The sequence below is a fragment of the Micropterus dolomieu genome, linkage group LG09 (genome assembly GCF_021292245.1).
Source record: "Micropterus dolomieu isolate WLL.071019.BEF.003 ecotype Adirondacks linkage group LG09, ASM2129224v1, whole genome shotgun sequence".
NCBI classification, from domain to species: Eukaryota; Metazoa; Chordata; class Actinopteri; order Centrarchiformes; family Centrarchidae; genus Micropterus; species Micropterus dolomieu.
Window position 1 is genome coordinate 15,305,926 of NC_060158.1, and position 24,079 is coordinate 15,330,004.

A 24,079-nucleotide genomic window follows, 5' to 3' on the forward strand; every position below is an offset into this window, starting at 1 on the left:
AGTAAATTTTACCAACACCATGGTATATGTAGGGGTGCTAAATCAAAGGTAACTGGACTTGCTGTAGATTTCTTGAAGACATTTTGCCTTTCATCCAAAAGGCTTGCTCAGTTAAAGGGGATTCACAGGCATTATCCTATGACCTGGGTGACAGTACCATGGTACTGTACCATCACTGTAGTGATCAATAAGGAAATGGGGTAATACAAAAAGTCCCATGATATTGCAGCAACATGAAGAATTTTGCACTGCAGTACCAGACAATAGAGGGTGCACTACAACATCACTCTTTGAAAACGTATTTTCTCAATCAGCTTCTTACTATAAGTGACGGGATCCCACACGAACACACATTTTTCTGCCAATGTTTGAACAGTGTGGGTTATTTTACAGCTATTTCTGTATTTGTTATTTTCTCTTCTCATTGGTTTCAATTGGTGGGTAAATGTAATGTCACGTGCATCTGTGCCTAAAAAAGATTTAGCAGCATCAGAATCTAGCTGTTTCGCCACTATCAAACGAAGTCTGATCAAACCACACCCACACAGTCCCGATGAAGCAGATTAGCTGAGTTAATTAACTTAATAAATAATAACTAAGGACACACTCTTTTTTGTACTTTGATGCTGTTATTTAGTCATAGATATGTAATGTTCCAAAAAGTTGAGTTGGGTTGGGTTAAAAGTTGATAAAGTACAATCTACAATAAAACAACTGTTCCAAATGTACTAACACACACACACACACACACACACACACACACACACAATCCCTGTGTGACATGCAATTAATAAAGCAAAGTATTCACACTAGTAAAGTATCATCAACAGGTTGCCTCACTGCGACCTAATGATTTCTCATACACTGATGTTTTTGCTCCAGTAGTGAGTTTGCAGATTTATTTTCACATCATTAGCTGTTCAAGGTTCCTGTTTGAGATGTACTTGACAAGGCAGTAGGGGACAGGAACTGTGCCATGACAACCAGACAGGTGGAAGGACAGGAAGACAAGTACTGCAGAAATATATTTTTCTGCAAGTCAGCATGTGTTTATGCATGCCCTCATTTATAACAGCAGCTGTGTATTTATCAATTATAAAAACACATGCTGTGCTCTTTACCATTCCATCCTGATTACACTCAAAAAACATATTTGAAAATAATTCCAATATCCAGTAACTACAGTCTATTTCCATCTGCTGTATCTCAGCCACATACTGTATGGATCTGTTGTCTAATGTCGCCTCCATGTGGCAACAAGTGCCATAGCAAATGTGGAGAAATCCTGCTGTTAGATGTAATGTGTCCTTTACAGGTCTTTAAGTAAAAACTAATCCCTATAATCCTGTATTCCTATAGCTGCAGTAGCTCCATCACCCACACTCTCAGGCATGAACAAAGGAAAATGATTTCTTAATGTCTTCTGAAAATCCTGTCAATTATGTTAACTTTTTATTTGCTAAAACAGTCCTTTTTTACTGTCTTAAAGTGCCTTAACATTGTAACACAGGTAATAACGGGCACTTCCCATATAACCGTTTTAATGTTTTAAACTCGACTCGGCTTTCTCATCCCTCCCACCCAATCCCTTTCATTTTCTCTCTCTTTCCATCTGTTCTCTTCTCTCTCTTCGTCTGCATACAGGAACCGGGGGGTTTCCGCACATCTTCTTGCCAGCAGACACCGGTCTGCTCTTCACTCACGCATCCATCGGCGCGGATCCGACTCCTCCCCTTCATCCCTCACCTGTCTTCCTCTCAACCCTTCATCAATCACACCTCGACCCCTACCCCTCATCCCTCGACCCTCTCCCCCATCCATACATCCCTCTGTGCAATCGATCCGTTCTTTTCGTACAATCTCGGCTCCATTACAAGCAATAAACCATTTTAAATCTTCTATGTTCGTGGGCGTGGTCTTTGTTAGTGAAAGTGTTCATTTTTGAAAATCCTCATCTGCCAATCTGACTGCGTTGTTTGACATTCAACATGTGCGTACTTTTACAGAAGGGGGTTTTGCTTAGCATAAAAAAAAAATAATTCTGAAATAATAATAATAATAATTAAGTGAAATAAGTAGCCATACTGTGGATTTAAGTAAAGTGAACTGCTAAACCAACATTATAGTATATGAATAAAAAATGTATAATCTTTAATACCAGAAGAGCTTTACAATGTGAATAATTGAAAATCTGTCATGAGCAGTGGCATATTCAATAACGTAGTTCAGACAATCAGTAGTTCTTTGATGCAAAACAGCTGCCCTGAGTCACAAGAATTACAAGTCTGTAGACAGGAAATATGAGCGGAGAATTCACAAACACAATTTCTTATGTTTGAACGTGGTCCACCGGGGAGAAAAGGTTATTGTTACATTTCACTGTGGCGGAAACACAGCATAACAATACATCTTCTTCAAAATATCCATAGGCACAAAGAATGGATACAAATAAGTCCGGCATTGTTTTTCTTCAGTCTGAGCGCTTAAGAATAATCTCAATATAACAAAAAAATCATTAGCAAACCAAACATCTGATTCATCACTACCATGAAGAATAAAGAACATTGCATATATGAAAATGCTGCAAAGCTTAGAACCTAATAATAAAACAATATATTATGACAAAAGAAATATATTAAGATTCACATCATATGAGGAAAAGTATCAAGATATCTTGAGAGCTTAACATACTCTGTTCAGCTGAAAAGGGTCAAAAATCAAGGTGATCAAAAATCACAATACTTTAGAGGGTTTCCTTACAGCTTATTGGTTGAAACGGGAGTTTTTCCTAGCCTGTGTTGCCAAGTGCTTACTCATGGTGGGAATTGATGGGTTAATAATATTACAAAAGAGTACAGTCAAGCCCTGCTTTATATGAAAAGTGCAATGAGATAACATTTGTTATGAATTGTGCTATATAAATAAAATAGAATTGAAGTGATTCAGTGGTAAAAACAAAATTTACACCAAAAGATGTAAAGCTGGATTCTTTGGATTCCAAAGTACCAGGCCTAAAACTCATTGCATCCGATTTTAAAGTGCAGTTTAAGTAAGCTTGTGTGATCCAGTGAATCAATGCCTTGCTTTTTTCAACGTTAGTTCATTTGTGACCGATTTCAAGATGTCCTTGGCACACACGGGCCTGTAGCACTTTGTCGTTACCTTGCCAAGTATACGAGAGTCTGCTGCTGGAGGAGAGACTATCTGCCTCCTCTGCGCTGGACAACAATGGTCCCTGCCACAATGTCATACACAGTCCTGTTGTGCTGGAAGAAGAGGAGAGTGATGAAGACGGGAAAGAGGAAGGCAATGGAGAAGTTCTTATTAAGTGCCCGCACTGTAGAGCTGTTAAAGTTAAGACAAAAGAAAACAAGAAGTTAGATTGAGAATGCCCACATAGATGTTCTACATGTACTAAAGACTACAAGAGACATTGCTTTGTGATTTAGACAGCACAATAGATTCCAACTTGGACAGTCAAATGCTCATTGTAAGGCCAAATCCAGACCAAACCAAGATATTTTACAATAGTAACAGGTTTTCCGAATCAAAAAGTAACTTTTCCAGTATGCAATCACTCACGCAGAGAGGGAAACGTTGGATGCCGGAACTACAAGGACTCGGTTGGGTCGAACCAGAGTGGACGTATCACATGTCACCACCCGCAGGCCAAGCAGGAACTTCCCTGGTGTGGCACCACCAGCACCCCAAATACAGATTATCTGTTTGGACAAGAAGGACAAACACAGTTTAACACTGAATGCAATTTTAGCCTAACATGAGACACACGTTAATAAATAACCCTGTGGGCTCCTGACCATGCCAGCAAAACACATTGTACAACCACTACCACACTGTCACATGCCAGAGTAAAAAAGCAAATAATACATTTTCAGGTTTTCACAGACAAGGTCAAAAGCTTAGAAGGAAACATCCCAGATGGCATTAGTCTGAGCAGCAGTGCCTGTACATCCCAGTGCTGCTTCCCACCTGGGAAAACAAGCCACTGATGCGCAAGTTGAGCAAGAGACGTGATACATGACTTCATCTCAGGCAACTATGAATGCAACATTGCATCACTGTCCTGGGAAATGATGTTGTGCTGTAGAAGAACTCTGACCGTGCCTGACTCTTCATTGGGGTAGTGAGGCAGCTCGTGCCAAACGTGAAATGATGTGCTAATAAGTCATTTGGCTCATTCAGTTGGGAAAAACATGTATGCAGCGTTACATTAAAAAGACACTGGTTTTAAATACTAAAGTAAAAGTAGCATTAAATAGTTATTTCACCCTCAGATTTTCTTAGAACTCACATTCCCTCCCTGTAGACTAGACTAAATGTTGTAAATGGATCAATGTTAAACAACCATTATTAAGTTTGATGACCATGACCATACATTCTAAGCAAGTGAACATAATCTACATGGCTGGAAATGTGACTTTTCAATATCTAAAATATTCCATATTACACATACAACACCTAGGCGCCTGCCTTTGCCAAGACAAGGCAAAATATGATTTACCTCATAGACACACACGAACACCCTGTAAACCAGAGCTACAGCCATCATCTTCTGTAGGTCCTCCATGGACGTGTTTTCATCGATCTCCTCCACAATGAAGTGGGTAATAAATTTGGCAATGTCCCTTAAAAGAGGAGAGACAGTATGCTTGTGAGAGGGTGGATCTGGGGATTGTTGAAAACAGCTTGGCATTAAAGTAATGATGCAGACTCTTCCGTTCTGCAAAGTCTGTATTTTTCATAACTGACCCACAGCTACGCAGTGTTTGCAGACATACTGATTGTTTGGATTTTGTGTTTAATACTTTCACTCACTTCATACCACTCAGATGCATGATCCACAGCACGATGGTGGCCTTCACACAAAACAGGATAAAGAAGTCTACTGTTTCAGCTAGGAACCTCTGGAGTGGAGAGGGGATGGTGTACTCCTGTCCTATATGAAGCAGATAAAAAAAAGACATGTTTACTGAGAATGTTTTTCAATTTCACAAATAAATGACCTTGCATCCCTGACTGGCAAACTTACTGTGGGTCTGAGTAGGTTTTAAATGAGCACAAACAGAGACTTTGGAATTACTCTAAGCATGTAAGCTTGTTTCCACAGGGCCACACACTTAAGCCTGCTTCCCATTAGACTCATGACCTAGCTTACACAAAATAAAGCCCACACATTACTGGAGGCTGAACAGCATTGTGGATTAGGTAGGCCACACTGACTACTACAGCAGCTCACTGTCAAACTGAGCCATACCTGCCTGAGGTGCATTTCCATTCTGCTGCTGGGCAGGCCGGGCATCAGTAGCTGGTGTCGGGGTCGTGGCTGATCGCTGCTCGGTCTGGGCACCACCCGGATGAGTAGAGGATGCAGGAAAACTGAGGGGATAAGGGTAGCTGTACCAGTTTCCCGTGTCAAAAGCGTGCTGCTCGCCGCCGGACGTCGAGGCAGGTGTCCCTGGTGTCTGGGTGCTTGTCCCCGGCGGGGGGAAACTGCACGGAGGAGGGAAAGGGAAAGCTGACAGAGTCACCCAGCTCTGCCAGCTTGCATATCCCCAGTAATACTGCCACATCCACTGCTGCAACTTTGCACAGTATTCCGTTGTTGCAGTGGTCTGAGGAGGCTTAGCATCACTTTCAGGGCCGTCACGGCGGTTCTCACTCTTCGTAGTCGCAAACATGTCTGACCCACTTCCCAGTCTTGCCTAATTTGGCACTAAACTATTTTCAAACGTCTTTAATATTTCTCCTGCTCCGCTCATTAGCTCACAGTAGTCTACTTGCACCGCGCCAGTTAAGTGTGTTTGTCAATACAGGGATTTCCGACATCGCTCAGCGTTACACGTTATTTTCCTTAGTGATGCCATTGTAGAATATGTCGGCTATTTAAATTAAACAATATTGTATAATTTAGAATTACAATGTCTACCTTATGTGTGCAGCAGAAAACAGTCAAATACCATCATGTTGTGGAAATGGCTTAAAGCAGCCCCCCTTCTGTCATTAATGGTATGAGCCATTTAAAGGCGCATCCTGTGTTCAGTAACAGCTCCATCATCAGGCACAGAACTCTTTCTCACAGCAACTTGTAGTAACAAAGGCAATTGATTGCACCATTGGTATAAAAAATCATTTGTTTTAAAGAAATGTGAGGCTTTGTAGAGCTTTTATCGCCCTCTTCATGTTACTCCAAAATATACACTCTGTATTGTCCACTCATTTCACCGTGACCAGCTTGTCAGAAATAATTAAATGCTAGCACCTTGAAGTGTTTGTTGTATGTCACTGTTATATATATAATTAAATAACAGAAATAATTCAGCTGTCGGGGATTGAAAAGGTTCAGCAGGTTCTGCATGGGAACAGTATCATATGAGGGAGAGCTTATCACAAAGGTGCCCATTGTCACCACATTGCACCAATAGGATTTTTGATAGGCCTACTGTATTTGTTAAATATGTATGTGTAAAACTGAAGGAAATTCAACATATTTTGCATATGAGGTCAATAACACAAACCTTTTAGGGTAACAAGGAAGCAACTTCCCTTTGAAAGTTGACATGACTGACAGCACTCAATCTCAAATTTTTAAATATCGATCCTTCCTTTTAGTCCTAACTCAAAGAACACAACCTTTCTGTTGCACCACAAGGGAGCAGCAGAGGTCAGCTGATAAAACAGAATAACACATCAAATACCATCAGAATAGTTTCTGTTATTTCTATTAATGACATACAAATGTGTATGTATACATATTGTATGTTTTTCTATTATAAATGATATTAGGTTATACAATGGTATAACTTCCTGTATGCAAATGTGAAACATTGTTAGCTGCATTTTTACTGTGTCAGGTACATTAAATTTGTTTTATGCAGTTTCTGACCATTTAGATGTACATCCCAGGGGTGGGAGGTGGGAGTTTCGGCCTGCAGCCTGAGTTCAGTAAGTCTGTAGTTTGCAACAGAGGTCATCGGGGTAAAAACGGACAACTCTGTAAAAGCTGCTGCGGAAACGGCTTTGATTCAAAAGATTTGCTGGCCAGTCAGCTGATGAAAAGCTATGTTTTGCTCCCTCTCTCTCTCTCTCTCTCTCTCTCTCTTTCACACACACACACACAAACACACACACACACCTCTATATTTTCCTTTATATCCTTCTTTCCAAGATGCAGGACCTGCTAACTCATGTCTCCCACTCTCTCCTTTATTCCACCTCTCAGTCTCTCCGTCTCTTTCTTTGTCTCACCCTTTCTCTAATTTTACTGTCCCTCCTCTCTGATTACTAAAGGGGTGAGGGAATGGGGTGTTGTATTTGCTGACTGGGCTGGGCTCCCTGGGTTAGGTGTTAGCTCTGCCAGTTGTAAATGATTGTGCTTGGCCCAGTGAATGGAGCCAGTGAGGCGGACGCCAATCCGACCCCAATGAGCGTTATCCCTGTCGACAGAGGCCATACGATGACTGTGTCCAAAAGTAATCGGGCCCAATAAAAGCTGCGTCCGGCAAACGCTGACCCCCATAGAACCCAACAACCTGGTGGGATTAATGCTGTGGAGGTGTGTGTGTGTGTGTGTGTGTGTGTGTGTGTGTGTGTGTGTGTGTGTGTGTGTGTGTGTGTGTGTGTGTAATGTGTAATCTACTTTTACTCTTTAGGAGGGAATAGCTTAATAGTACAGTGAATGCCAGGAGATGACCATCTTACATGCAGTGTAAGCAGTAGAATTGCTTTGTGATGGCTGAGTGAAAACATTTAAAACCAGGATATATGACTTATGCCACACAAGAAGGGCTCTAAGGCCATTTAAGTGCGCACCTGGCCCTGGTGGCCTCAAGTTCACTGTAGCAGCACACGACACTCGCCCTTTTTTCATCTGTAGCAGCTTTGTGATGTGATGGGACATTTGCGTGCTACATTTTTTCTTAATGTCAGGAGGAAAATGTTTCTTTCTACCAAGGCTACAACTTAATTGTTTTGCTGATGCTTGCACACAGAGTGCGCATGCTTAGAGTATGCATGGAAGAAAGGCCCTTTCATTCAATTTGTTTAACTTTGCCCCCTTCACACCAGTCTATGCACACCACTGAGGCCCCATCTACAGTACTCCGTTTTTGTTTAAAAACAGAGTTTTAAAACAAATACGATCTCCTTCCACACCAGCGTTTTAACTGGGTATCAGAGTTGATCTGCGTCTACATTAAAACAACTGAAAACGCACATCAAGTGGCCGTTCACGTACACTGGGCATGCGTGTGCCGGTGTAAACATGAAGCAGATGGTCTATTCTGTAGTTACAAAAGATTTGGCGAAAGAATAAAGTCATCGTTTCTAAAGTTCTCCGTTTTTGCCTGTCTGCAAACGCTACCCCGGAGTTTTAAATGAGGAACAGGGTCGGGAGCGTTTTCAAACTTCACCGTTTAGGTCTTCATTTTCGCCATTTTAGTCTGGGTGGGAGGTGCAAACATAGCAAAAGGTCTTAAAACAAAAATGCAGTAGTTTGGATGGAGTGTGAGACAGAGGGGAGGGTGAGTGACACGTTCCCTGAGATTCACGCAGTTCATACAGTTCTTGAAAAAAGTTTGCTGTGTCTATACAGGATTTGTACCATGCTCCTAGACATACACTGAGAGAACAAGGTCAGCAAATAATTGCTCAGAAGGGGACTTTAGTAACTAAATTTTCTGTGTATTTGGTCTTAATGTGTTTTATCAGAGATCTAGTGTTTATGTTCTCTCTTTTTTTGTTGAGTCCTTTACTGAAAAATGTTGGTCTTCTCTGCTAGGGAAGCTAGCAGACATTACCTTGATTCATTTAAGGGGCTTCACTCAAATAACCTATCTTCTGCTAAAGACATTTTTAAAAAGCTTTGCTTTGTGTTAAATCTGAGGATCAACCACTCTCATGTCTGAAGGCTGAATATGTGGCTAAGGCCAGCAGGCCATTAGCTTGGCCTAGCATAAAGACTGGAAATGGGGAAACACATCTGCTGATTTGCTTGGCAACCTCCCAGTAACAACAGGACCCCATGAAGTTTTAGAAGTTTTGGTGGGAGGATTTTGTAGGGTAGCTGTTTCCCCCTGTTTCCATTCTTTATGCTAAGCTAATCGACTCCTGGCTGTAGGCTTATATGTAATGGACAGGCAATAGAGTGGTATTGATCTTCTGGGGTCATTCATATCTTCCCCATATTTATATGGCACGCAATGGGAACATGACAAATGGTCCTATTCCCCAGTTCTAGGGTTAGGATTAGGGGTTAGGGGGTAAGGGAATTTAGGACCCTGGGAACATAGATACGGTCCTGATCTTCTCATCTAACTAATTTCCTAAAATGTTACTTTATCAATATAGGCAGGTTTTTAGTAAATGTTTTTGTCAACCTGAGAACTTCACAGAAAGAAAATATTAAAATATATTTATGGAGAGAGTTCTTTTAGGAAAAGGGGCTGTAATTATCAATGTTGACAAAAGTGTTTTGACTTTCATCATACAACTAGCACACAAGGAATGTTAAATTAACCTTAAATGGCATTTGCCAGGCTTACTGTCAGTGCTGACTGTTTACAGTGGGTAAAATGAGTTACTCCCACAGACATGTGGAATTTAGCCAGCTTACATAAATGTTCCATAGATAACAGCAGATCACTGGTCTTAGTAAACGCTCCACAAAACGCAGTGACTCCTGGATCTTCAAATTCATCATACAGATAAGTTTGTCAGAAAGCCCACAGGGAAAAAGTCCACTCTTGGCCATGTGGGAACTCAAGATTTAGGTTTCTGCAGAGTGGCTTTAAATTATGCTCATGTGGTTTTCGTACTGGCATGGTGTCTTGTACAACCACACACTGGATTAAGCTTGTTGTGCACACAAAGGTTAAAGAACACTGATTTAGCCCAGTCAGAATGTGCCTAGTGGGTCGCAGGTTAAAGAAATGAACAAAGTATTAGTCAGTCATCGAGAGAATGTGGGGAAAGGGGTCACTCACGTCCTGTTTTGAGAGAGTGGGGAGCTGCCATGTGATTTACTGTATGTCTAAGTTACTGAGAGTGTTTATGTGATGGTGTAAATCCATCAATAGGCTAGAACATGCTGTAATGAGAGTAACAGTGGCATATTCAAGAAAAATTTGACCTCAGCATTTCATGTTTCAAGTAGTTCTTTACGTTCTCAAACAGGATTAACCTCATTTATTCACTGATTTCATGCAGAGATCAAAGAGTCCATAAAGTTAATACAGTCATTCCTTCAGTGTGATTTGTGCTTGTACCTCATTTCATCAAATTAACCAGGTTGTGATAATAAATACTGCTTTGTGCATTAAACCACAGCAAATTTATGAGTGGAGCAAAGTACTGACAGGAAGAACTTCTTCATTTGCTGAGACAGCAGAGGGAAGTTCTTGCTACCTTTGGCCCAGAGAAGAGAAAAATCCCTCTGAGATTCCGTTGTTTTGTGTTATATGTGTAACAGTGAGAACCAATTAAATGAATTATGTCTGCATCTCTGGAGCCCTGACAGGAACACCCAAGAGTATGACTCTCCCACCGGCTCCTGCTTCAAGCAAATTCCCCTCATCCCTCTCCTTGTCTTCTTATCCTTTTCTTACCAACCCTCCTCATACTTTAAAACCATGTTCTTTTCCTCTCCCCTCTAACCAAAACCACATCTCTCCCTCTAGCCGTAGTACTGTCCCTGTTACTACTTTATTTCTAACTCATTCTCTCACTCCTCTTCATTAGGCACCACCACACCAGCTATTAATATTCTGCACAAAATATGTAGACGTGTTCAAGTTCGCTCTACGAGTCTAAATAATTTTTGATTAAATTATTTTGAGTGATGTATACTCATAAGCTGCTCTAATTATTTTTATGTTAGCAATGGATTCAATTACTATGTGTAATGTGACAATTGTTGCTCATAGTGACAAACCCACAGATACTTATCACCCGGCTGTGCATCTCCCCTCAGCTCTACAAAGCTTTTTAGCGACTCATTGTTTTGGTTTAACGATGCACAACTTTACTGTTTTGTTCCACTGTCACTGCTCTTATCAACCTTGTTTCCAGCAGTAGGCAGTTTTTTTTTGATAAACCAACTGTGCACTACCTGCCCAGCACCAAATGTCAGACAGACGAAGTTAGCATTACCAGATATTTCACCCTGAGAGACAGTGGAGGTCAAAACAGGACAAGGAATATTGGACTTAAATGTGTCAGATGGACACAAACACGACTCCAAATGAATGCTAAAGTTGATCTGTGTTCACTGTAAGTGTAAATATGTAACTGTAAGGTGATCAGATGTTGGGTTTGTGCAGGTTTAAGGGAAAAGATGTGCACCAAAGTCCACCCCCCACTATGAGATTTATCTTATATATCAAATAACATTATATATCAAACGTTGATTTTTGTAGCAATTATATTGTTGTAAACTGTTCAAAACCTTTTAGGTTTAACGTCAGCCACTCTTATAGAACATTTCATGAAGCTTAAGCTATTTTTGAATGAAGTTTAAGTTCTTCTTCCTGTTGCTTCCGCGGCCCCCCCAGAGCAGCAAAGCACTTTAGAAAACTTTTTTTCTCCACGCCCTGCAGTCCAAATGATGAGTTGTTCTGGTGTCCAAAATCAGTGCAAACTCTTGGCCTGGATGTTTCACCATGTCTCACTGTAACCTCCATCTCCACTTCATATTTCATTAAACCGGTGACAGGATCTTTTAGTCACATGCACCACTCTCCCTTCTGCATTTCCCTAATCAAAAGTGCCTGACAAGACAAAGAGCTGAGCCACAGAAGGTGCTTGTTTGTTTAACGTGCAGCTGTGCATTGCGGGGAAGGCAGCTGAGTTCTTTCCTGGTGAGTTTCACACGGGCGTCGACTCAAACAGCTGTTAACCCACAGACCTCAGATTATACGGTTATATGGTTAAGCTTAAAAAAGAAATATAATCCTGTCCTACAAATACATTTGCAGATAGCTTTAGCTGCTTCGTAGATTTTATGGAGTGCTGTTACTGTATGCTGACAAGGGGCTTACATTGGCTTGACTATCCATCGATTGTCACATAGGCGAGAGACGTTGCAAGAAATCTATAAAAAGAAAACTTTGTGGTTGTTTATTAAATCTCACTCTTAGAGAGGTTTCTGTTTGGGCCTGCCACTTCGAAAAAGGTCACCCTGTGACTAATAGCTTCCGTTGTCCTCCCACCTATCAGAGACTCCGGTTATCTCTCCAGTGCATTGCGGGGAAGTGGCTGTTGCCTTCAGCACGTCTCCAAGTGTCCATCAAGCCAACTATTGTTTCTTTTATTAAAGGTTTCCTACGTCCAAACTTTCTTCACTCAGTCGGCAACAAAATGTAACATCAATAATTTAATGTATAGCAGTATTAGTTAGTATTGACGTACTAACTGTAGGACGCTTAGAGCTTCTACTTGTACCATTTGTTCACTTCACACTGAGCATATGCCATCTTACCTTAGAGAAAGAAAAAACTGTGACATTTGGCCTTATATGTGAGCTTCCCAATGAAATAATTGGTTGGTTTGAACGATTTTAACTGTTATGCGGCTAATAAATCCTCGCAAGGACTGACAAACGCGCACCAAAAATACTGTATTGAATACAAAGGGGTAAATCTGAAGTTCGGAAGTAAAAAGAGTGAGCTTCAGTCGTTCGTGTTTCAACATTCTTTGCCTCTGTCAGCAGTTACATGACATTGTAAGCCATTGAAACCAGGGCAGACAAACAGCATAGTCTGACCTTTAAAATATCTACACCATTCAGCCATAGCACCTGCCAATAGAAGGTCAGCCTGTCTGTGTGTGCATAGAAACTGCTGAAAAGCATTACTTTTCCATTACTTTGTCAACTTGGAATCAAATTCTATCACAAAGAGTGCAAAAGACAGTCTGGTGTAGGTTCTCCTTTGATAATCTCCATGATTATCAAAGTTTTGAAATATCCAAAGACGATTTTCAAGGGTGAGGTTGATGTTGTTTGCTTTTCATGTTTTTATTTTAATTCAAATATGCACACATTTGAATGCATAAGCAAATTAGTTCTTTAATCTGCAGCTTCCTTAGGGCTGAGAGTATAAAATGCATACATCTTTCACCGATGTGATCATGTAATAATTGAGTGTTTGAAGTTAGTTTTCTTTCATGGAAGTTCCATCTACGCATTTCATGCTGTGGCCATAAAATAAACTGCTCTGCATGTTACAAAGTCCCTGAGTTCTTTCTGAGGGTTGAGCACAAAGAAGGCTTGATGTGAACAAACAGAGGCCATCTAAAGTATGTTGTTTCCCATCTGGTTTAACGCAAACGCACAAATATTCAAGCAAAGACTCACAAGCATACACGCACAGACACACTGATTTCAAAGATAACCCCACTCCTCACTCCCCCATCCCCATCACCCCCTCCAGATTACAGATCACATGTCCTGTCACACAGTAGTCATAGGAGGAGGAGTGGATAAGCTCAGCGGAGCCTAACACTGTGACCACTTGTGGCAGATTCAGAGCAGAAAACCAACATGTCCTGACCTTTTATTGTCTACCAAGACATTTCTTTATCTGTTTTGGAACAAAAATGCACAACCATACGTGGACAAAAGAACAGGCAGATAAACATGCTTGTTCATTCATAAAAGCCATGGTGTCGGGTTTGGATTGCTGTGCTCTCTGGGGGAAACCATTGTGTAGGATCTGGTTTGTATAGCCTCAAGATTTCCACCAAGCTTCCTCTGAGCTTTACAATCACTCACAGGGGTCTCGCTCTAAGCTTAGCTTTGACAGGAACTCCTGGTGGGATGACTTGGGAAACAGTGATTCTTTGAGGTATCCTCAAAGGCCAAAATGTATTTCCTCATATACAGTGCATAGGCCTTTAGAAGTTATATTTCAAGACGGGTTTGAAAACACCGCTTTTATCAATAACATCATCCAAGGACATTCTCAACGCATCAACCAACAATCTCAAATTTATCTCATCGTTTACCATGAATTACTGCAAAGGTTTCAACCAAAATGCTTAAACACAAGATTATGTCTCATACTAGTTGGCCCCCCATTCTTTAGCTAAACCCTGGACCTCTGTGCGTGGGAGGCCAAAGAGGGAGGAGAGAACTGAAGTTTTTTTCCTGGTCACTGTGTTGCGATAGACTTTAACCATATGGAGGCAAGAATGTATAAATTACCTGTGTATATGTTAACAGTAGAAATTACTAATTTTGCCCATCAAATGCAGAACCGAGCACTAATGGCTGCTGATTTGTGATTTTTTTTAAACGTGTAAAAATATGAGAAATTGCTAATTTTAAAGTTTTGGACTGATTGGTTTAATCCAGCGCTCTACATCATCATAAACAGCGTCCCTTCCTTGAATGCCAGACACATCTCTCTGAGTGTTTTGGGGAGATAATAGAACAACCTGCCTCTATGCAATCAGACAGGGCACAACTTGCATAACATTCAGAGAAGTGTTGATGAAATCTGAGTTCACTCCAAAGTATAACTGGATTGCAAGGTTCAGCGGAAAGAAAGCTTGTTTCATGGCAACCAGCCTCCCCTACAGTTTTGATGGGGCCTCAACTGACATGGTTCTGCCCAGCTGTTTGGTTGCCCTTGGAGACTGATCTAGGGTCAGCACAGGTGCCATAGGTCCTGTGGCGACGACTGAGGTAAAACCGATGTGTGTTCAATGTTTTGAATGAATGTGGAGGCATATACTTCACAGCAACCCTCCCAGAGTCAGCAAGGTGAATCTGGGAGTTGAACCCAAGGTTGTCCCCACCCTCGAGTAGAAACCTTAGTTGAAAAACACAAAGAGAGGGATTTGTGCTGTCATGAGTTTCTTTAATTTCTCTGAAACCAAAGTGGTTCAAACTCAACATTAATTCCCAATGAGAAAGCTGAAGTCAAGTTGTTCGTCTGGACATTGTCAGTGGTTTAATGCTGACATATTCAATTAGAGTCTTAACATTTTAACACAGATGTTGTGGCTGAAACAGGGGGTTTGGATTGGAGATTTATAGTCTAATTTGACGAGTAGAATGATTAAGAACAAGCATAAAACCTGCCTAGAGAGTTAAAATTTAAAGGTGGGGTTTGCAATTCCAATCCAATCTGTTAAATCATTTGCCCACGGACATTCAACTTACTTTCTAGTTTGCCTAGATACGCTGTTGTTGTGATGTTAGCTATAGAGGAGAGTTGAAATGCTGTCTGGAGCTGGTGTGTTGTCTCGTCCTCTCTGCATGTTAGCTTCAGTTTGCTAACCCACAAACTTACTAATTGGTTACATTACTTGCTGTGTTGTTGTTCGCTCTATATCAGGTTACATGTCGCGGTACTGGATTTCTCCAGAATATACATACCCCACATAAAGGCAGAAAAATGTCAATTCTAGCTAATCAGTCACCTGTATCGATTTTTTTCTTGACTTTTAAAACTCACCACCTTCCTCTGCACTTCACCTTAGATTCCAGCGTCACAACTGAATTTCAAAGTTCTCTCACCATGCAAGGAAACTGTCCCCCACTTATTAAACTAAATCTGTCTCACATAATCTAAATATTTCACCCTGAGTCTGTTCCAAAGTTTCCTGTTTTTTTTTTTATATATATTTCCTGTGATGGTTGGTTAGAAAAGCCCAAATTCTATTTATCATTCATATTCATCATGCCCCAACTCAGCATCCCCCAGCATCACTGAATTAACTGGGGCACAATATATTTTGGTAGAACAACACAGTAAAAAGTAGGAAAAGTAAAGAAAGTAAAAATAAGCACAAGAGTCACACGTCACATGTTGCATGAGAATTAAAGCTCATACATCATGTATCTTTAGTCCTGTTGATCCACTTAAACACGAACGGCGTTTGTGTTTGTGTGACAGAATTAAAGGCAAGGACAAGTTGAGGACAAGCAGAGGACAAGCAGAGGAAGGGTGTCAACGCTACAACTCAAGTGCAGTTTTCCAGATGTTTTGCAAAGGATGTGAGTTCATTCTTCTATAGTCCAAGACAATCTTTCTTAACACAAAACAACCCCAATGTCAACAAGATACCTTTGTCTGTCAGGCATGAGAACACACACACACACACACACACACACACACACACACATACACAAACAACAGCATGTAATAAGGGGGGAAATGACTTTAAGCAAGATAATATACATGCCACATTATTTATATACCTTATTGTATTTTCACATACAAGACATTACAAGAAACGTCCTAACCTGAAGACGACAACACAGAAATTCACAACTCCAGTTTATCATGCCGTCCCTTTGTTTTTGGCTGTCCCTTTCTGCCAGTCAACTCTCAGCGGGCTTCTTACTGTCGTGCTACCCTTCCTGAACAGTTTCCTAAGTTACAACCAGAAACCACACTGTTGTACAGTTTGCCTCCGTCAACTGTGGGCAGCAGAGGAAGATCATGACCTTTCCTCTCCAGTGGAAAACCTTCCTTTCTATCCTGTTTGGCCTTTGGCTAATAGAGTATCATTTCAGATGGCTTGACTCATGCACGCGGTTAATGTTTATGGTTGTATGTCCTTTATACTGTCCAGCTCCTACCTGTTCAAATACTAAAAGCTACTACTTGCAGAATGTGAATGATGTTTTCTTTAATTGTCTTGCCGTTTCGGTGCTCCAGTTCCTAAGTTCTGTTTTGAATAATTAAAAAACACGGTGGACCATCAAATCAAGATGTCTAAGATAAAACAGGGAGGTGGAGATCTGCCTCGTTCCCCGTAGTTATCCAAACAAAGTGACGGGGATGCCTGTGGATCACAAGCACTGCACCTGTAAGTCAATCCGTAGCAGATGTGATCTTCTCTCTCTCTGGCTGTGAGAAAATTAGAGTTTTTTGAGAATACTTTTATAATGTGCATACAGAATACCCTGTATTTTGAGAAGTGTGCACACAGACATTAAGTGCTAAGCGGTGAGCTCTTCAGATGAATTTGATCAAGATGGATTGCAGAGCATTCACAGCATATACAGTGAGGAAAATAAGTATTTGAACACCCTGCTATTTTGCAAGTTCTCCCACTTAGAAATCATGGAGGGGTCTGAAATTGTCATCGTAGGTGCATGTCCACTGTGAGAGACATAATCTAAAAAAATAAATCCAGAAATCACAATGTATGATTTTTTAACTATTTACTTATTTGCAGCTGTATCATACAAATAAATAGTTAAAAAATCATATATTGTGATTTCTGGATTTATTTTTTTAGATTATGTCTCTCACAGTGGACATGCACCTACGGTGACAATTTCAGACCCCTCCATGATTTCTAAGTGGGAGAACTTGCAAAATAGCAGGGTGATCAAATACTTATTTTCCTCACTGTATAAAGGCAGAAGGTTTAATAGTCAACAATTAAACAGTACTTTTTTAAATCAATTTAGCAACTGTTGTGTTAAAAGCAATACTGTTGAAAAGTGATATTTATGATTCAAGTCTTTGTAAGATTCATGGCGCAGCAAACACTACAGATGCCAAGCCTTTTTTTTCTTTATATCCTTTAGCACAGATCTTTTTCCCAAGACAAAACAGAATCTCATTCTCACATGTTTGGAGAGTTGGTTGCATGGCCAGATGAACCTGTTTGGGGAACCCTGTTCCTTCCAAGTTCCCAAGTACAGAGCACACATCACCTGAAAGATGGCAGCTTCACTCTATTTTGAAGACCCCAAAACCAACCAATTGTGTTTAGGAAAAATACACCATGTGAGCACAATATACTAAAATTATGTCTGTGTTCTAACTAGATTTTGTGGCACAGTGCCTCCCTACATGACAGGGTACAAGATTACATAATAATGTAAGATATTGTACTTTTAGAGGTAAACATTCTCCAGTGAATTTGAGAGTAATCAAATTACTAAAATACAATTGACACAGTAAACCTGGGGCTTTTGGGGGCCTCTGGAAAGCTGTGGCCCTAAAGCAGTTGCAATTGATGGTAATGTTTGGGAACAGGTTAAGTGTTACGTGTATAAAGGAAACCGTACCTCCTCAAACAGATTTCAAATGTCTTTGAGGCATTACAAACATGGCCAATGGCACACTTATACAACTCACTACACTCGTGACCTTTGCTAGCTATCCGCTGTTATGTTCTCATCCACTTGGCCTCCGCCCAAAAGTTCAAATACTGTACGTCCTCGACTACTGCCAGTACAATTGTCTGAGCATAAGAGAACAAGAGTGTTGGCACACAATTCCACCCGTTTCAGCTGTTTTGGCCATTAGGTCCAATCAGTGCTATCGTCCCCCGTTCTTGTCATGGGAAAGGAACCGCCCCCCCTCCCAACACACAGACTTGACCAGTGGCCAAAGGGTGGGGATGTCTGTGGGGACAACCCATACATGTGCAATGGGAAATTTTTGACCTCCCTAAAAAAGGAAGAGGGGATACATTTCCTCACTGCATGAAACTTGCAATACTTCTAAAAAGAGTTCAATTTCCTCAAGGAACCCCTGTCAACACACATCGTACATAATCAGGATGGCTGGCGGTTTATGTCTTGACCTCTGAACTGGGAATATGTTTGGATCTTTTTGCCTTTGTCTTCTGACCAATATAAGGAAGCTTGGAAGAACTGTACAAGCCAATGTATCTGGAAAATGTGATTGCATGTGGAATAAGTGCAGTAACATTTGAGCATGGGAAAAAACATTAAAGTCAGGAAATCAGCTTGTCAGATTAGGTGGTATGTTCCCATTCGAGCACTTTTTTGTACAGCACTCCTCCGCAGGCCCTAATGATTGGCCTGCTTTCAAGAATGCCATAATTGAATTTAGACATTACACCATGAATAAACAGCAAGAAAAACTGACAACTACCAACAATTAAAAGTTAAACTCACAGAGACACCATTTGACAAATTTCATTTTTATTCAAATCACCACAACAATTCCAAATGAAACCAAATGTGTCATGTTGGAGAACGGAGGCACAGAAATTTATTTTTGGCAACACAGCGAAGATAAAGAATAGGAGGAGCAGAACACGCCATTACTTTAGTTTGGTATTACGCTCATTGAACTGAGCCTGTCATCCAGCAATGCATCCGACGAGAGAGGGCTGAAGGGACTCCCTCATGCCTCCTTTACATACATCCTCACCGCGACCACGTCTCCCATTATGCATTTCTGTGGGAAAAAGACTGAAGGTCAAAAGAGGTGCCCTTGTAAAGATGAATTAATGCGTTTTGAGTTTGGGGGAAGAATTTCAGCTGCAGCTATCATGCAAAGGCTATTCTTACCCATCTCTTTATAATATGTGTATGACATTTCTACAGCTAATCTTACAGTTGTTCTAGTATTATTACTATATGCTAATGTATTTCTAGTATGTCTAATGTTTAACGATTTTTTATAGCATTTTCTTAATCTCTTATGATCCAACTGCATTCTTCCTAGCCTACTTCATTGTATTGCTTCCCCTTCATTATATAAAGGATTCTATGTAGTACAATGACGTTTTAATTCCCTACTTTTATCCTAAGATAGGTTTGCTCTCTTAAGTGGAATGTGGGAACAAGGGTTTACAAATAATTTTAAACATCATTTTAATTATTACTGGTCATGAACGTATTGCATTGGGAGCGTAGTTATTACAATTTAATCATCAAATCAAACGTGAAAAGAGTCTATTATTAAAAATTCAAAGATTTTTATGGGCGACTTTTGACATTTTACCACTGCATAAACTAACGTATGGCACACATTTAAATATAAAAGTTTTCGCAAGAGAAAAAAAAAAAAGTCGGGAGAAACACACTTACCGCTATCAATTTCCCATCTGCGATCTCCCTCTCGATATTAGTTTCTTTGCCGTCCCAGCTTTGTTTCTGCACAAGTTTGCCGTTCTCCAGAGTCACCACGGTCTGCAGGGCACAGGACAGAGACAAGCCGTTAACTCCCAGCACGATAAAGACTCATGCTGAGATACATGTTCGTTTGTCCCTCAGAGCACACTAACCCTTGTCTTTCTGTCGTCGGCGGTCGTCTCTTCAAACGGCTCGTTGAGCTTGAACTTAATTTCGGTAGTTTTGAAGGTGCTCTGAGACTTCATGCATACAATCCCTTGCTCGTCCACGGTCACTACCAAATTGGGTTTGGTCCGATTCCCCACCTGCCGGGTCGCAAATCCCACACCTGCAAAGCGGGAGGGCAAGATCACCAAAATGCATTAATATATCACACTTAATGTGTTGATGAGCAAATGCGACTAGTCTATTGGGAGTAGGCTAACAGTTACATTTAATTAAACCAATCAATCATTTGTAGGCTAATAACTGGACTTTTCAAAGCAGCTCCAGATCATCCTTGTAATATACAAATTGCAGAGTACTGTCTGAAATCAACACAAAAGGCTGGCGTGACCTTTAAAGACGTTAGCATAAGTAAAAGTAAACTCACAATTAACAAATGACAACCTGATGGGTTTTCCATCATCTAGCTTAAACCCCACACTCTCCTACCAATTGCTTTCATGTAGTCGTCAAAGTTCTCGCTGGAAATCATCTTCCACGTCCCAACAAACTTCTCAACCATGTTTGCAGTGTCTTGATGTGATATCCTCAAAAAAACAACCCGTGGCGTGGCGTGGCTTGACTCTGGATTCAACTCTCTTCCACTGTGGTAACAGACTTGGAGCGTTTTTTAAAGGGCCACCCAGACATGCAGCCACGAGTTTGAGCCAATCATGGGCCGCTACGTCACACAATAGCGCGCTGAGATCCCGCCTCTAACCTCTGTGAATTAAAGGTTAATGAAAATGTCTGAATGCTTAATAGATCAATTATAAGCCATTAAACACATTGGGGTTGCCAGGTTGAGAAAAAACCCTTTGATTGGTTAGATTGTTTAACCACGTATTTCCACAATTGGGCTGCGGACAATCTAGACCAAGATCCATATATTACCAACTTATCATTGGAAACTGCAGACTTGATTGTTAAAAACCTTTATCCTCTTTATTGCAGACTTAATGGCTTTTAAAACATGGGAACTCCATTAGCATTTAATAATAGATTAGTAACATTATAACTGCATTATTATAAAATAGAAAGGATAAACACAAGCTACTGAGATTTAACAACCTCACAATCCATGTGTTCTTATTAATGGCATAAAGGGGATCTAAAACATTAATAAATTAAATGATTTACTATTTAAGCCATTATTTATTATGACTCATTATGGGTTGGTAACTTGCTAGTACAGTAAAAGACATTAACATTGTTTATCTTAGACTATGGATTGTAAACCACAGCAGTAACATGCTTCGGCTGATCATAAAACTGATGAAAATGATTTTTCTTTATGAAAGCCATGGATGTAATAATACATCCATTAAGGGTAGCTAGCTGAGGGGGCAGGATTTCAGTTATCGGTCACTGGGTGAAAGGTATTTTTCTTTTCAGTGGGGCTGCATCTAAAACTATGTGCCAAATTACATTTGAGCCTGCTGTGTCAAAGGTTGGAGCTTGCATAATGTTCTCTCAAACACTGGAATAGTCTCTATTATCAGGAAAATGGTATATTATGCAACGACACACCATGACCCTCTATTGATCACAGCACATTTTTAGCAGTTAAAGCATTTCAATTGATGTGGTTTTTAATGTGAAGAAAATAAGCACAATTGATGGTGCTAAGGTCAAAACTACTTCCGGTACAATATTTTTTCACTTTGACAGTAGTAAAGTTCATGTTGACAGCAAATCAAAAATTTCTGGTAGGATTTGATCCTTAAATGGTGGCAGAATTTAGAACATGTGACTCAAGAGGAAGAGGAACAACTGACTCAAAATCATGCCTGTCCAAATTACGTCACATCACAATCAATGCAGAGTTGCTTCAGTGATTCAAAGGTCACTTCACACCAGAGCCACAACATTTTAATGAAATCATTTAATTATAAACATCCATTATACTCAGCTGAACACAGAGAAAATCAACACATATATTTTACATGACAATCATTTTTTTGCTGCAAGTTTCGCCTGTAGATCCTTGGCTGTGCACCGTGACTGAAATGCACTCAGCATCTCGCTGCTGGTCAACTTTGCTCCCTTCATCACCAGCCTCTCTCCATCTACTGTAGTAGAGAAAAACAAGGACACAATGAGGTGACTCATGACGATACAATGAGTGATCTCTCTATGTCAGGAATACAAGAAGCAACAAGGTGAAAAGTTCACTCTGAGCAAAAGTAATATCCGTAGAATGTCCTGCTGACCTATGGCAGACATTTCTACTTTCGGTAAGTTCTTGACTTATTGTGTGTAAGTCACAGCATAATATCATGTAGTAACAACAGCATGAAATTCCTAGACGTGCTGAATTGTAATTTACTCTGCGTTGTTGGTCCGCATGTGCAGCTCCACCTTTTTCTGTGTTTAATGAGGTTGTACAATTGCCAAATTCAACATCTTGTCTTAGATAATTATTACTAAGCAATAGACAGGTAATTTATTTATCATATAAACATGATTGGTGAGATTAAGAATCCAGACTAGTTACAACACAAGTTGGCTTCATGGGGATAAAAAAAACTGTTGACTCTACATATCTTCAGTGGATGAAAACGATGGCAGGAGTCTGAATTGCAAATGCAAAACTTCAGTCATAACACCCGACAAAGTCTTACAGTTAAATATCTTCTCCTACACATCTAAATGTGGCCAGGTAATACTTACAATAAGTAATATCCACAACAGGTTCAGACTTGTCGTGTTTCACCACGGATATCACCTCACAGTTCATGTTGGTAGCTCTGGCCTTCTCTGAGCCCACCTTGGCCAAAAACTCCCTGTAAGGCAAGAAGAGCACAGCAGGGATGGAAAGTAAGTACACTTATGAAAGTACTGTACTTGAGTACAATTATCCAGAAGTGTAAAGCATTTACTTGAGAAAAATAATTCTGCTCTGTTATTTTGAATTAACGAGTTTCATGGGGAAACCCTGAAAATCCCAAGAGAAGCTCTCATTTGCTCAATTTCATGCAAGCAAACATGTCCCGCCTGTTTAGTTTAATCCAGTTTTATTTTGGTTTGAGTTTGAGACACTGGAAGATCCTCCTGTCTTTAAGTAATAAAGATGGTATTGTTAATCACGTATTTACCCCGTACTTGAGATCATATAGAGATACCACTGTTGTTGCTGGAGGGTCAGGCTGATTATCAACAGCAGCCGTGGCCTAGTCCATGCAGGCGAGAGCTTCCCGCAGGATTTTGAGTTCTCTCTTTATTTCAGAAAAACAGAGCAGAAGTTTATTTCTAAGTGAATGCATTACACTTCCATACAATTGTAAGAGCTTTCCTGTATTTTACCTAAATATTTCCAGTTTTGAAATGCTTTACACTTCAACTTGGAATAGAGTATTTTTGCAGGTGCTGGTCATATAATTAGAATATCATCAAAAAGTTGATTTATTTCAGTAACTCCATTCAAAAAGTGAAACTGGTATAATGTATACATTCATTCCACACAGACTGATATATTTCAAGTGTTCATCCCTTTTAATTTTGATGATTATAACTGACAATTAATGAAAACCCCTAAATCAGTATCTCAGAAAATTTGAATATTGTGAAAAGGTTCAATATTGAAGACACCTGGTGCCACACTCTAATCAGCTAATTAACTCAAAACACCTGAAAAGGCCTTTAAATGGTCTCTCAGTCTAGTTCTGTAGGTTACACAATCATGGGGAAGACTGCTGACTTGACAGCTGTCCAAAAGACGACCATTGACACCTTGCACAAGGAGGGCAAGACACAAAAGGTCATCGCTAAAGAGGCTGGCTGTTCACAGAGCTCTGTGTCCAAGCACATTAATAGAGAGGCGAAGGGAAGGAAAAGATGTGGTAGAAAAAAGTGTACAAGCAATAGGGATAACTGTACCCTGGAGAGGATTATGAAACAAAACCCATTCAAAAATGTGGGGGAGATTCACAAAGAGTGGACTGCAGCTGGAGTCAGTGCTTCAAGAACCACCACGCACAGACGTATGCAAGACATGGG

The 24,079-nt window shown here is 40.3% G+C and overlaps 3 protein-coding genes across 4 annotated transcripts in view; all 3 read right to left on the bottom strand.

Annotated features, from left to right (window-relative positions):
* Positions 1-2,123: 2,123 nt before the first annotated feature.
* On the bottom strand, positions 2,124-5,987 carry fam8a1a (family with sequence similarity 8 member A1a). Its single transcript, XM_046058762.1, has 5 exons — positions 5,276-5,987; positions 4,837-4,957; positions 4,523-4,646; positions 3,583-3,722; positions 2,124-3,345 (listed from the first exon to the last, which is right to left on the bottom strand). Exons 1-5 carry the CDS (start codon positions 5,697-5,699, stop codon positions 3,201-3,203), a joined length of 954 nt encoding a protein of 317 aa, XP_045914718.1. The 5' UTR covers positions 5,700-5,987; the 3' UTR covers positions 2,124-3,200.
* A 12,933-nt stretch (positions 5,988-18,920) lies between these two features.
* Positions 18,921-20,643, bottom strand: fabp4a (fatty acid binding protein 4a; the record flags this gene model as incomplete). The annotated part of the gene is given in 4 exon segments (XM_046058461.1): positions 18,921-19,196; positions 19,832-19,933; positions 20,029-20,204; positions 20,531-20,643. Coding segments are annotated over 4 exon segments (405 nt in total). The 3' UTR covers positions 18,921-19,142.
* Positions 20,644-21,950: 1,307 nt separating this feature from the next.
* mrpl53 (mitochondrial ribosomal protein L53) overlaps positions 21,951-24,079 on the bottom strand; it is a 4,872-nt gene continuing 2,743 nt past the window's right edge. Inside the window, exons 2-4 of one of the 2 annotated variants that reach the window (XM_046058467.1) lie at positions 23,179-23,298; positions 22,754-22,866; positions 21,951-22,152 (exon numbers count right to left, since the gene is read on the bottom strand). In XM_046058467.1, coding sequence (XP_045914423.1) covers positions 22,034-22,152; positions 22,754-22,866; positions 23,179-23,298 — 352 coding nt within the window. In that variant the 3' untranslated portion in view covers positions 21,951-22,033. The remainder of the gene's footprint in view (positions 22,153-22,753; positions 22,867-23,178; positions 23,299-24,079) is intronic. The other variant, XM_046058468.1, reaches the window with a different exon arrangement.